At 39.6% G+C, this 15,705-nt stretch overlaps 1 protein-coding gene across 2 annotated transcripts in view; it reads right to left on the bottom strand.

Annotated features, from left to right (window-relative positions):
• ATP7A (ATPase copper transporting alpha) overlaps positions 1-15,705 on the bottom strand; it is a 307,765-nt gene that overhangs the window by 205,456 nt on the left and 86,604 nt on the right. For both annotated transcript variants that reach the window (XM_069211097.1, XM_069211107.1), the window contains exon 4: positions 7,731-8,468. In XM_069211097.1, the coding sequence (XP_069067198.1) occupies positions 7,731-8,468 (738 nt within the window). The remainder of the gene's footprint in view (positions 1-7,730; positions 8,469-15,705) is intronic.

Here is a 15,705-nt window from a genome sequence, read left to right as displayed (position 1 = left end):
GTTTACACCCTACCAGCCAGGCAGACTTTTAAAATCAACAGTTAAAGCTTTGCTTACTGTACCCACAGATTAGAAAATCTCGCCCAGGTGGCAGACCTTTCTCCTATCTTGCCCCTTTGTATTGGAATCAGTTACCTTTACACATGCGGAAATGTACCGATCACCTTAAATTCAGAAAACGTCTGAAACCTGAGCTGTTTATGGTCTAGATGCCGTGTCTACTAAATTGGGACTCGGAGCTGCGCCGAGATACCCCTCCCAGGGTGATTCGCGCGCGTTATAAGTTAAATTATCATAGCATACTTTAGGATATAACAAGAATAGTAACGCTAAGAACTTACATTGAATAATAAACAGTATGAACACGTGACAACATAGAAGAAGTTCAAGAGAATGTTGGAGACCAAGGGACGATCAGCTGCGGAGGAGAGAAGGAAACTTCGAGGTAAATGTCAGGTGGGGAGCAAAAGGGAGCGGGGGGGGGGGGGGAGTCAACGAGAGACAGAGAGACTGGAGGGGGGGGGGGGGTAGGGAGAGGGGACATAACCGTGGTGGCGAAAACAGGGACACAAATTAAGCTGTCGTGTGGTGGAGCTTTTGTGCAATAATAGTGCATGTTACATGCAAGACAAGCCTGACTGCATGTAAATAGGATAGCATTTCAGATTTAAGAGAAGCCGTGTAATAGGCACAGGGTAAAGCAGCCAATCATCTGAATGCTAATGCATAGAATGTGTTCTCGTTCACCATATTTTTGCCTGGAAACTTAATTTTTGACATTGTTTAAACTAACAGGACAGAGCGCATGTTGTAACTACAGCTGCAAGAGAGAGAACGTTGCATGGATGGGAAATGAAGGGAGATGTAGCATTTGCTTCTCCATGTTACTGCAAAAGGGAATTGTTTGCACATTTTTGTAGCCAAAAAGGAGCTGGGCACAAGTGAACAATCCTTACTCCACAAAACGCAATTAGCGATAAACCTATGAGATAACAGTGCAGAGGTGGGGTTACATACAAGGACCGGCTGCTGCGAGAAATAGTTAAGGGCAGAATTTAGACTTCTGATCTGATGACAGCATAAGGTGTGCGGGAAAACTTTACCATGATTGGCATTAGAGCGAATTAATAAAGTCTTAAATTAGATGTCTGACAATAAACTGATATTTTGGGTAGGGCATAAAACAGATTACAGATCTACCATTCACTCCGATTTGCATAGTATCTGCTGAGTTGATTACAATAATCATGATCATTCTGATTCATTTGATTTGTAAACTAAAACTATGAAATAAATGATCATATAGTTGTAAATTATCATCCATTGTGTGTGTGAATTGATTTTAGGCTACAACGATGGCGCTCCAACAATCATCACCAAATGATAAAAGATTCTATGACTGTCTGACTCCTAACACTCTTTTCCCCACAGTGCATATCTCGCTGGACAGGCAGTGAAAACCCCAACCAGTTAAATTTTTCTTCGAAACGGGCACATTTTCTTTTGGGTGCAAGGGAGTCTGTTGGGGTGAATACACCATGGCACCCAACATGGACCCTGCCCGCTGAGGGCTTGATGCCCCTGAAAATAAGCTGCAAACACTAGCCCAACCAGAGCTATCTAGAGGTATTTTACAATTTTCCTCAGTAACAGGAAAGGCACCCCCTTCTCTTATCAGGTTGGTGGGGTGCTTAACAGAGACGCCAGATCTGCCAAAATTGCCATTTGAGACTCTGTGAGAAATGCCAGGAGAAACAGAGGAGGTAGAGCTAGACACAACGGATATACCAGAAAACGTGCACGTCGCCTTTACCGCCCCTTTAATGTAAGTAGGCCCCTATTAACTATATTGCTACCGCAGATGAAATAGTTCTTGTAAACAAAGCAATGCAGCTTAATTGGTTATTTGTCAAAGATATGCCACATCTCCACAAGATCAGAAAGAAGTGATGTTACCAAGGATTAGATCTCAATTTTATATCTCCACAGTAAGGGACACCCTCGGCACAAAGCCACAGGCACCTCAGATAGAACCAAGAGCAGAAAATGTGAATAAACAGAGATAAATAAAAACAACACAACACAAACCGGGGGAAAGTGTTAAAGTTTGAGTGTGAATTTAACAAAAAGAAAATCCAATATTTATTTTGAGATCAAGAACAAGGAAGGTATAACTTGAGAGATAAGTAAGAAATTGGGGCTTCAGAAAGAGGTCAGTAATTGTTCTCATACTACACAGGATGGTGGGGATAAGGGACCAGATCTAAGTAGAATGCCTCACTTTTGCCAATGACCTGGCAAGGGACGTAACTATTAGCAGAAGAGATGAGATGACCAGGGATCAGGACTACCTTATCAGCAGTTTTAAAAGCAGGAGGTAGCCGCCTCGCAGAAAGAGGGTCATGCTGAACAGTGAGGAATGGGCGATAGTCGTACTTGACAGTGTTGTGCAAAAACAATTGTCCACCTTAAGCTTTTGTTCCTCCTGAATGTGGAGGGGATTATTGATTTTGTTCAAGTAGAAACACTGGATGAATGAACTAGGTTTAGTTTTAAAAGTTCAGGTTCAAATTGAAGAGGACAACTCTATGATTTTCTTAACTCAATTGAATGATCCTTATGATATAATACTTGCAGAAGAAGAATGTCCCCACACATTATATTCGATGCTTCACTCAGGGAGGACATTATAATGGTAGCCTTTTTTGTTTTTAAGTACCACAGCCAGTAAAGGATCCGTTCGCTGACAAGTGAGCACGACAATTGGCTCAAGCACTATAAAAAAAATCTGGTTTTGGATTATCACAATATATACCAACATTGTAAAACCTACAATGTAAAAAGTACACACACTACTTGATTAAAACCCAACTTATGTAAAAACAAAATACTATTACACTACACAATGTATACAGCGAATGAGGTTTTTGATTCTGAGACCCAATCCTATTATTTAACCTAATTCATGTTCTGGGAATCCCCGTATGGCTTTACAATATTATGTCAGGGGTAGAAGGCCAGCCCAGGAGTTTTCTTAGGTTGATGATAAATACATATCAGACAAATCATTAGTCAAATACCTTCAACACGCAGAAAGAATAGTCACAATACTTCCAGGGGCAGGTTATAAGGCTGAGTTTCAGGAAATTTACAATATGCTTCTATAATGCAATTTTCGTAGCATGTAAATAATCCAGTGAAGCAAAGGGATGCGTGCCAGGGGTCCTAGAGAAATGTGGGACTTTAGAGCCCCAGACACTCTAAAGAAATCACGATCTTTAATGAGATTTTTAAATTTCTTACAAACATACCTCCACATAATATAATGAGTGTAAACCCCTTATACCAGTTGATTACTCCAACATTTATGAGAAAATACTTCAGGTCAAATAGCAGTCATTAAAAAGGGACCCACTGGGCAAGATAGAAAAAATAATTGGGTAAATGCCTATATCATCTTTAGTGGCTTTAACTAAAGCAAGGATAACAAATGTTTGTGCTTTGTTTGTGTACTGGACCCAGTGAGCTGCCAGTTAGTACAACTTGAGTAAGATAAGGCATTTAAAGCATAGGAATTTCTTCAATATCAACAAAATTTTCCCAAAAACATTTCAGTAAAGCCACTGCACAGCTGGATCAGCAAGGTCAGCAGTGGGCGCTACACAGTGGTACTCTCAGACTTGTGCAGCTCTGCAAGGGGTGTTTGAGGATTAAGAGTTTAAAATAAGCATATGCATGTGAAGCCCCTTGGGGTTTCAACTCTGCAAATCGAAGAACTAAATGCTCTCATTCTCGCCTTGCAGGAAGATTAATGCTTCAGTTCGTCCATTAATAGTATTGGATACTTCATTCTGTGTTCAACTATTCAATGTACATTTTAAACACTGATGGTCCAATGATTATAAAGACTCATGAGTTAAAACAGTAAGAGCTAAACAGGTCTGGGCATGATCTGCTGGCTTCAAAAGGCAGCTTCCTTGGTGGATGACATGCACAGGCTACACCATTACAGTGAGGGAAATCACTCGGAAAGCAATTCTGCTGCTGATCAGGCAGTGAAATCTGCTGTATATACTGTCAGCAGTCAGCCACCACACAAAAAGAAGACCCCCTCCTGGCTTTCCAGAGAAGTACAACTACTTCATGGGCAAGAAGGGCTTACTAGTGTCTCTATTCCAAAGATTGGTGATGAAAAGATACTCAACCAATCAGATCATTATATTTGATTAAAGTAGACCATGAAGAAATAGGCTCAGTGCACTAAGGAGTTTCAGCTACACTGTGTATTTTGCAGAAGCAAAAATGATTAAACAAAACAAACTGAACAATATGTCTTACAATGCGAGATTGGTCGAGAAATCAAACATTGCACAATAAAAATAGGCCACCACAAATTGAGAAAAAGGCAGCACAACTCTTCCAGGCTCTACCTTTATCACATCCGCCTGTTTAAACTAATAAATATACCATAGATGTACACTGGTGACATTAGATATTTGCACTTGCATTGAATCGGTTAAGCCTCAGCGCCAGGTCACGGCTTGTGCAGTCTCAATAGACTTGCTGTACTCAATAGTGATCAAGAGACCGCTTTTACCACGAGGGTACTAGTGGATGCACATGCTGAGGTGGAAATAAGTCCCCAGTTCTCACATTCCTTTAGGTCTAGTTCACATTGGGGCACCAAGAGAGGTGCTTACATAAGCCTTGACAGCAAGAGACAAGGTAATGGTGCATTATGGTTAAACAATCTCTATACTGCACAGAGAGCTCTAAATAATATTCCAAGACATGTTTTCCTGAACTGTACGCCTTAAGTGCATGGCCAAAATGTATGTGTCATATCTTCCAGAAGTAGGGAATTCATATATACACTGATGTCTTGGTCTGTTACAGGATTAAAAGCATAACCAGCAAAGCTTTATCAAGGCCGACACTCCCAGTTAGCGTCTGCTCTGATTAGCTGCTTACCAAAGGTCAGACAGCTAATGGCTGTACCAGTGCTAGCCCTGAAGGGAACACAGAAACTGACAATACAACCTTTGCCAGGAAAAAGCAGCCTTATGGAGATCCATCTTAAAAAGAAGAAAGAAGATGTAGCACTTGTGCATCTTGTTGCCATGCCACAACTACAAGGGAGATGACCGTCTGGAGATCTGCCTTAAAAGGAAGCAGGGAGAGGTACATTTCATCTCGATGCAAAAAGGCGTAGTTTGCAATTTTTTGTAGCTAAAAATGAGTCGATCACGAGTGACCCCATCTGGTTGCGCAAGACACCAGTAGTATCTTTTTTAATGGAACTCTTTGTATTATTTCTTTTAAATGTAACAGTGTATGATATAGACAGCAACCACTGCATACAAACGAAATATGACATTATAAATACCAAACATATCTTTCAAGCAACCACATTACTTGTATCCAATCTTTCCCAACATATTCTTGTTCCTCTGTTCCATAATATCCAGTCCACCTCCCCCAAATGCGCTCACATTGCTACAGATAGCTGTGTAGGTCCTAGACTTGTTTTTCTTGTACCAGAGATGTCAAGTCCAGTGCGGGGTGGGGGGGGGGGGGGAAGGGGGGGAAGGGTGTTAGCCACATGAGCTGGTTGCTGAAGGAAATTGCTGGAGGGTGGATTTCCAGATGCTGAACTGATGGCAGCATGAGGTATGTTGGAAAACTATACACGGCTTACCATAATTAGGGCGTAATGAACTAATAAAGCCACAGACGTTTAATGGCTGAGAATAAAGAGATATTTCAGTTAGGGAACATTCAAACAGGTTAGGGATGTGTGAAATAATCTGATCATGATCAGAGCCTACCTAACATTCACTCTGATTTGCAGATTATCTGTTTAGATGTTTATAATAATTATAATCATTTGGAGTCACATGATTTTTAGATTAATACTGTGGAATAAATAATCATACAGTTGAAATAAACCAACTACTGTTTGTGTGCGAGTACAGATTTTACGGTACCAGCGCTGTGCTCCACCTGCCAGTACCCGCAGATGAGACGTCCTTACACTTTTGGCTCCAGACACTCCTTGTGAAACACAGCATAACTCACTACAGATCAAGTCAAAGACACTTGCCAGTTCCACTTTTGTGCTAAAAGGTACATTTCCCCCTTTGGGGTAATGGGATCTTCCTAGTGTCACCCCAATAACACTGGGGTGAACAAAAAAGGCAATTGGACGTGTACAGTCAAATGGAGATTAGTTCCTTTGCGTAAGATACAGTCTGAAGAGGAGAGTATTAGATGCTGGCAGAATTACAGCAGGGTGGGTGTCATCCTGTGGTCTGTCAGAGAGAGTTCTACAGAAAAGTAGCTGCTCCTGATTAGAAGTGGTGATGTGCAAGGGTAGTTTTAAAACCTGGTGTTTCCAGTAGTAGGTTGTTTTTGTTTGGATCCCTCTCATGCCACCAGATAGTCTGTGAATACAATGAATAATTTCAGTCTCTTAAACTACATACTTATATGGCCATACACATTCTTAGGGTACTCCATTACTTTACTACACTCTGTCTCAAAGGGAATGTGCACTCTTTGTGGCCACTCTTGATCACATTCCCACACTGTTCAGTAGCTCCTTAATTCCACATTTCCACTCAAGCACTGTTGGTCACATCTAGGAAAAAAGGCAGACAAACTATTATCTCAATGCTGCTGAGTGCTGATGGATTGTAGGGGTCTCTAGTCACCTATGAATCACCACTCAACCTGCAGAACACAACTGTCGGAAGAGTGTTGTTCACGGAAACAACATGTGCTGTCTCATGAACATGTGACCTCTCCGAGGATGAGCCTCAGAGACCCAGGATAATAGACCTCTCCCAGGACAGGTCTTTGAGGGCCCCAGCAGAACAACCTAAATAAAGAGCTATGCAAGGGCTTTCATTACAAAGTAATCTTCAGGGTCACTGACAACAAGAAGCAGCTTCTGGCCTCCACCCAGTACCTTGTCAACCCGTAACTCGCAATTCCTGTGGGTGTGAGCGCCAACCGCAAAAAAACAAGCATTGCCCTGCACCTAAACACCAACTACAACATTCCAGTGAGGACATCAGAACAGACTTCAGCTCTGGATGGCACAGAAATACTCTGCAATCAGAATACATCCTCTATATGGTGTAGAGGTAAACAATAAAACCCTGGTGAAATGTACTCCCAATCAACAAAAAACAGGACAAATGTGGTTTCAAATCTTGTTCAAACTAAATGACACTAGAGACACTACAGTGCAGCAATGAGTCACCTGTCATTCCTAAGCAATTATTAAATTATCCACATAATAGGTGTTATGTATGCTTTCCTCTGTGAAGGTACTGATGGATCCCGAATAATCCATTGGTTTCCAAAAACAACACAGTTTATAACCCCTCTTGTTGTACACATTAAAGAATATTCAGAAACACTGCTTCAAGTTCACATTTTGGTACCAAAATAAAGACTAAAGTTCAGCCTTCCCCAAACATTTAAAAGTCCTATTTGTGCATTAAATACTTTCACCAATCATAAAACTTAGCAGTTCTTGTATGATACAAGTCATCATGTTAATAATAAAGAACTTTGAACTGAAAAGATCAAATGCACAGGCTGTGAAAAATATTTGTGACATTTTGAGTGAAAATTCTATATTTTGAAAACAAAGTGCACAATTGTGGGACTGCAATGAAATATTTTACTTTTTAAAATGTAGCAGCAGCTTCTAAAATTACCTGAAATGGAGGCTTCAAAGCCCATGTCGTCTATGGCGTCTCTCAAAGCTTGTGGATTGGTTAATGCAGGATCATATTCTATTGTCCCGTTGTTATTTACCAAAGAAACGCACACAGACTTAACGCCATGTTTCTGTGAAATCACCCCCTCAATAGATTGCACACAGGAATTGCAAGTCATCCCTTGGATGTTGATCACTGTAACTTGACTGACAAGTTTCTTGCTGGCATCGTTCATTGAGATCACAGGCGGGCAAGGTGCGAGTAAAGCACTCGCAGATGGAGTCAAGCTTACTCCATCATTGCCCAGACTGGCTCTGAACTTGTCCGGCGACACTGCTTCTACGGCTTTCTTGAGCGCCTCAGGGTTAATGGCTATGGGGTTGTAAGTTATCACAGCACACTTCTTCTCCAAAGACACCTGAATACTGGCAACAGCTGGGAGTGCGGAGAGCTGAGTTTCAATGTTTGTGACACAGGAGTTGCAGTGCATTCCCTCCACCACAAGTTCCACGGTTTTGAGGTCAGAAGTTGGCTTTGGCCTTTGCTGCGCTACCTCAACGTCTTTGGTGGGAGCATTTTTCAGCCGCTCAACGTCAATGGCTCCTAGTTTGAGGGGCTTTGGTTTGTTCTTGATGGATGCAATAAAGCCAGCTCCTTCAATCTGGTTTCTGATCTCCGCTGCAGAAATTAGGTTAGGCTGGTATACGATGACAGCTTCTTTGCTGTCCAGGGAAACTAAAGGTGAAAAGTAGACAAAGAAAAATCAGATTCTGTTAGCATAACAGAAGACACTAAAATTCACTTCTAACACCAGAACCGGTGTTCTAGTGCTTCTGCCTAATCTTATTTGGCAAACCATTAAAAAAGTTTACAATCAGCAAATAAAGTTGTAAGGGGGGCCCTTTCTACAGGTTTTTATATCAAATGTTTCTTTCCTTTTGCTGCTTCCACAAATTGTATTTCAGGGCCCTCAACATTTTTTCAAAATACCTGTAATTGCCCCATCACAGGGATTAAGGATTGCTCTGTCTGCTAAATCTTAGGGCATGACATGCTGAGGGGCGGATTTAACATGAGCTGGTGCTGTGACCATGGATATTCTCCTAACGTTTCCCAATATGTATTGTTTTATCCCTTGAAAAAAACTCTGGTAATAAGCACACAAAATTAAAAAATGAAAGGATTTAGGGAACACACAAAATAGATATGGAAGATCCCTACGTTTGGAGCTCAGGCATTACTGGTTGTGTGGTAAGGTCTGTGTCTCTGAAGGGAGGTGCAAGTGCCGAAAGAGCAGTGGTGCAGTTTGCAACATCAATGGTATACTTCTTTAGTAAGGTCTAGAAAATATATTCAGTTCTCCTTCGGGAAGTGACTGCCCACCTTGATCGGAGACCATAAGCGTGTATGTTTGGATGTAGCACAAGTCCTGATGTTGGGGTTTGACCTAGAGAGTTAATGTAAGACTCTCACAAATGGCTCATTCTGGTTGTAAAATCTCAATAGAGTGAAGGAGGAGGAAGAAGGCAGCCACTATATACTGCCTGTCTTCACTTTGAATGTTTAGAACCTCAACATGGCAAGTTGCTCACAAGGTAAAGAAAGTACTCCTGTAAGGAGTAAATGCTAGGCATGATGCAGTGAAGGAAAGAGAAAGGGGCGTGTGCAGTTCTGGCACAGACAATGTCAGACACTCTGTGCACCAGCAACAGTGCCAGTTGTATCCTTAAGAGCAGACCAGCCGAAAGCAGACTTTGAAAATAGTAATCTAAAAAAAAAAAAAAAAAGGCATTTAAGTGTGCCATGGTGGCAAACAGCTTTGTAAATATTGATAACTATGTCAGGGAGGTAGGGAAGAGGTATAGGGTTATGTAAATTTACAAGAATGCATCAGGTAGTCTCCAGAAGGGTGGTGCCCCAAGGCAGGGCAAATGAAGACCACAACCATGCCACAATAGTCTGGACTGCACAACAGATGACCAATAAGAACAAGGTGGCCATTACTGGTGTCCAATCAAATAATCGCCTGGTGTATTTTCCACCGCTTCTCCTCCATAGATTCCCAATTAATGCTCCGATTGGACTATGAGCAAAAGTTCTAACAAATAACTAATGGATTTGAAGAATGTTCAGGTTTTGTTAGACACAATTGGCCTTGCAGTATGCTATTTTGCAGTGGGCTACAGAGGTGTAGCTTGAGCTTATGGGTTTGCTGAACAGGATGCAAACAGCCTGCACATGTTCCTACGTAAGGATTTGCCAACAAAGCACTGCCCTTTTTTGGTATTTTGATCTGAGGGGCACTTTAACTGAGAAATGCCAAACGCTGAGCAGTAGGTACAGGTAAGGTATAAAACCTTTCCCACAATGATCAAGTCATACCTGTACTGTGAACTTATTTTCCCCTCTGACCATAGGTCAGTGCCCTATCAGAATTGGACTGACAGCATAGTCAACAAAAGTGACAAGGTGTCAAATAATACTGTGGTAATACTGCCACATATCCTCTTCCATTAAGAAGAAAGATTCAACAGTTTACAATAGTGCCCGCAGTGATATATCTATGAGCTGCTTAGAAACATTTTCTTCTTGCTTTTTCAATTTTTGAGCAATTCACAAACAGTCACTTAATTCCCATTAAAATATTAACCCTCTGTTAAGAAATGCAATTGTTTTTTTAAGGGTACCCGCACAATTCTGTCTGTGTTTGTTCATGAGTATAGGTGTGTACACGGAGGGGAGGGGGGGAGCGGGGGGGCTTGTGATCCCATTGCATTTGCAATTGATAACTGGAGCTGCTGAGCTCAGGTACCAAATTCTACTTTGCATCAAAGCTCTCAAAATGTTTTCTCAAAGTCTATATATAACTATTTGAATTTTTTTAATTTTTGGAATTGTAGCATTTAGGCTACACACTTTAAGAGCGCTCCCAAATGGCCAATGCTGGGCACATAAATGTCACATGGTCACAGATCATGAGTAGCAATGAATGGTTGAAGTTCTTGATGGGATGACACAATAACAATTGTTATACTGATTTACCCAACATAATGCTACTCATTTCATCCTTGAAAAGGAGAGAGGCCGAGTGAACCGGGACTACATTCTGTGACCTTCATATTCAAATAAGGTCCAAGCCAAGCAGGGATTGTCTCTATACTGAATGCAAAATGTTTCACTGAATTTCAGTGCTTGGGAGATGGATCTATTTCTAAACATGCCATATTAGATGTACTGGAAGCACAATAATCCACCTAGTGTCAATGCCTGGGAGAGGAATTAGAACTATGCACAATACTCCATTGAGTTTCAATGCCGTTGAGAGGGATTCGCTTTTTGACACAGTTGACAAGCTACAGCACACTAGATGCACAGGCCAAGTTAAGAAGCAATCAGCTCTACGCCGGATGGACAATGCTCTTCTATATCAAATGGACGTGGTGGTGGTTCCTATTTTTACTATTTACCAGCCCAAAGCAAGAAAGAATGTGGGCAACATCTACATCACTCCCTTATAGCAATCATTGGTAAATGAATTATGATAGCTAAAGAATAAGGAATGAAATTACACAATTAGTCCATTGACTAGAGTTTCCCAGTTAGTCTTAAGTTAAATAACTGCTAGGTACTTAGTGCTAAAAGGACATAAAAAAAACGAAAAACCAAAAGGTCAGTCAGCGTTTTAAGAGTAAGCTGTATCTCCTAGCAACGTTTAGTATTAGAGGGGTGAGATATTGAGAGTGAACTGGCGCTCTTAACTTCCCTGTCTATGTATGTACCACTACAGAATTCAATTACACACAGTGCTCAAAACATAGGTTCCACCCCCAACAAGAACCTCACTCGATAACCAAAAGGGTATTTGTATTATCTATAACAAATGTATTCAGTTAAGGCACACGTGAAAATTCTCTTACAACAGAATAATCTGAAACTCCCTAGGCTAAACTTTGGGAATAATATGTATATATTGAGCTTTCATTTATCCAGATCCTACAGTTTATTCAGAATAACTAATCTAATCCTCCATTTCATTTACAACATATATACAAATCTTCATTAACAGTCTTTATTCTGTAAATCATCCCAGCAGTTCACATAATTGTGTAAGTCATCCAAACAAATCACATAATTGTCCATGTAAATTACTTATTGTTCCTCCCATAGGTAGCATAATCTTCCAAATGGATTGCAAATCAAATAGATCACAAATCATCAAGTCCCAAATCAAAATAGATCTCAGGTCGTGGATTGCGTATTCATCCAAATAAATCATAAATCAGATATATCACAAATCCGAAGTCAGATAGATCTCAGGTCCAAATCAGATAGGTCAGGTCAACACGTGTTTCATCCGGGGTGTCCCCCTTGACTTCCTCAGGAACTCCTACAATAGTATCAGCTACCATTAATAATCACTAGACTCAATGATAATGTCAATGACAAAATTACTTAAAGTATTAGTCATAGTGTCATATTCTTATCTCCAATCCTGGGAACCATGCAAGTGATCTTTTTTTTTTATAACATCTGATATTATCTCCCACATGATATAACAATACCACATTTTGACAAATACACCGTGGACAAAATCACGCTGTGCACATGTAACATATTACTTATATTCCCTGATATCCTGCATGCGTCTAGTATTATGTATTATAACATAAGGGTGCCAACAAATTCTCCCTAGTTACATAGTCTCCAAATGTTTTAACCCAAATAGTCCGTGTGAATTAGTAGGTGCGCGTAATTGATATCCCCAAAGCTTTGAATATCTCATTTACCTTGTACGCTACTCCAGTTCTAGTTTGCCTTCATACATCCAATCCTTTGAATATATATGCTGAGAACATGTAAATAAATCCAATAATTAAAAATCTGTAACCACCAGTCTACTCCAATCTTTTTTACTCGTATATATCAATACCACTCACCATTTGTTTACTATCGTTTCGTGCGGGCAATTAGTTCCCCCTGGTCCGCGTGCGATTCGAAATCTAAAACAATACGAGGGATTTCATGAATTCCCTTCCACTCCTATCTAGCTATTAAGTCTTTGTTATCTATTGTCTATATTCTTTCTTACCGTTATTCAGCTATTCAGGTCGCGAGTACGCTGACCTCTATGTCCAACCCGATTTGCATTAGACGTTCGTTTAAGAACCCGCGGTCTTCTTCGTTGTAATCGAAGAAGGACCAATTTCAATGACTTCGCATGAAATAAGCAACATAAAGAAAGGACTTCTCGCGCACTAATATTATAGATATAGAAGTCAGACTTAACTGTAAATTTCTTTACTTTTCTTTGTGATTTTATAAACTCGTAATTATCGACCCCAATTATTACTGTTGGGTAAATCCCTCTGAATTAATTCTTATTATATAAATTTGTTTTCCTTACATATAGTACTATCCTAATTAGTGCTACCACTAATCTTAATATGTCCCATAACCAATATATATATGTGAGATAGAGTATCCATTCCCATTATTTATTTCATATTTATAAAATCATCTTAGTGCCCATATACTTGCACCCCTAATATATTAAACATTTAATTGAAAAAATGGCACTTATAATATAAGATCACTAGGAATATCATTTAGTTGTTCCTCATCTCTAGTTAGGCCAAAAGGGGCATATTTTCTAAATCTTCTGACTAATAGTATTTAATCTCCTAAAAAGTATTCCATCTCATGGTCAGTATTTAGTCCTGATTCGACCGCCCCTAATTTCATAATCCATGTGGATTCTCTTCTCCGCAGGGCTAATTCTCTATTCCCGCCCTTAGGATGCTTACCACAGTGTTCAAATCCCAAAAATTTTAAATTCTTTATGTGTTCCTTGCAAGCCACACAACTTCATATGTGATGCTATAGGGTATCTCTCATCCTCTTGTTTAATTGCTCTCCAATGCTCAGCAATTCTTGTCTTCAGATGGCGTATCGTGCTGCCTATATAAATTTTCTCACATTTACATATAATCATATATATCACATAAGTGGTGTTGCAATCTATATGTGATTGAATCTCAACCTTGCGTCCGCTCCTGTCTTGGAAATCTTTTTTAGCTTGACACGCCCATTTACACATTGCGCATGAGCCACATCTAAAGAAACCCAAATTATGCTCATGTAGCCAATCCGGCTTTTTTGTTTCAGACAGATAACTAGGGCTCAAGATACTGTTAAGAGTATTTCCTCTCCTAAATACAACATCTGGTTTCTTACCAATGAACTTATTTAATGTCCCATCTTGCATTAATATTGACCAATGTTTTTTCATGATTTTTATTAGTTTCTTAGAAACCTCTGTATAATCCAAGGTAATCCTCACCTTTTGTGTACTAGTTACATCTCCTTTTGTATTTTTCTTAGTTGTTGGTAACAATGTTTCTGAACGTGATGTCTTTAAACTTTTCTCTTTCGATTTCTGTATATTGGCTCTCGAGTAACCTCTAACTAGAAATCTTTTTCCTATATCTTCTATAGCCTCATAAAAATCTGAATCTCTACTGCAATTCCTTCTGGCTCTGACCATTTCGCCTGATGGTATGGCCTCTATCTGCCTAATCGGATGAGCACTCGTTGCATGTAATAGAGTGTTACAGGATGTTGGCTTGCGATATAATTTGCTCTCTATCTTATTATCTTCTATGAATAATTCTACATCTAAGAACTCTATACTGGTCTTACTATATTTATATGTGAATTGAATATTAGCATTATTTTTGTTAAGATAATCACAAAATTCTTCCAATGCCTTCTCATCTCCTGTCCATAATAGGAAACAGTCATCAATATATCGCCCCCAGAATAAAACATATTGATGCCATGCAGCTGCTCCGGGGCCCCATATCCATGTTTCTTCTAACCACCCCATAAACAGATTAGCATATGAGGGGGAGAATTTTGAACCCATAGCTACACCTCGTTTTTGTTTAAACCAGTCTTTCTTAAACAAAAAATAATTATGATTGAGTATGAGATCAATCATTTCCAAAATCATATATGTGTGTTCCAATAAGCTCACTGATCTTCTGTTTAGCATATGTTCTATTGCCTTTAATCCATATTCATGCTTTTTGCTCGTGTACAATGCTACCACATCTAATGTGACCATAATCATGCCTGGTTACCATTGTATATCCGATAATAGACTAAGTATATGTTTAGTATCTCTTATATATGATGGTAAGTTTTGAACTAAGGGTTGCAAAAATATATCCACAAATTCGGATAATCTTTCTGTTGGACTACCTATGCCTGATACTATAGGTCTTCCTGATGGGAATCTCGCTTGTTTGTGTATTTTAGGTAATGTGTAAAGACACGGGTACTTGGGACGATATACCTGTAAGTATAGATACTCCTCCTCGTCTATTAATTACCTATCTCGCCAGCATTTTAACATACCGTTTATTTTGCTCGTTAGTTTAACCATTGGATTGTAAGAGAGTTTTTCATAACACTCTATATCATTCAATTGTGAGTAAATTTCTCGTTCATAATCAGTACGATTCATCACGACTATATTTTCTCCTTTATCTGCTCTCTTCAAAATTAAATCTTCATCCAGTTTTAGGGTCTTCAATGCGATGTTTTCTTGTAATTCCAAATTCGATTTTCTCAATTGTCTCTTTTTCAACTCTTCTTTGTCTAAGTCCGACCATACGGCTTTGAAGAACATATCTAGATTATTGTCCATTACCAATCTGGGCACCCAAGTGGATCTCTGTCTTAGACCACTAGTCATATACGCATCAGAAGATATATTCAGATCATGCAAAACACTGGATATAGTCGTAGGATATTCTTCATAATCTGTGATTGTCATCAGTGCAACTGTATCGTGGATGTCCTGAATGGACAATTTACTATGTGTCATCCCCACTGATGGGGCTGTCTCTTTCTCTCCTATTCGTAGATCAAAATACCTCTTAAGTTTTAATTTCCTAATGTACTTGTA

The sequence above is a fragment of the Pleurodeles waltl genome, chromosome 2_1 (assembly GCF_031143425.1).
Source record: "Pleurodeles waltl isolate 20211129_DDA chromosome 2_1, aPleWal1.hap1.20221129, whole genome shotgun sequence".
Classification (NCBI taxonomy): Eukaryota; Metazoa; Chordata; class Amphibia; order Caudata; family Salamandridae; genus Pleurodeles; species Pleurodeles waltl.
This window is presented reverse-complemented; position numbering and strand designations above follow the sequence as displayed.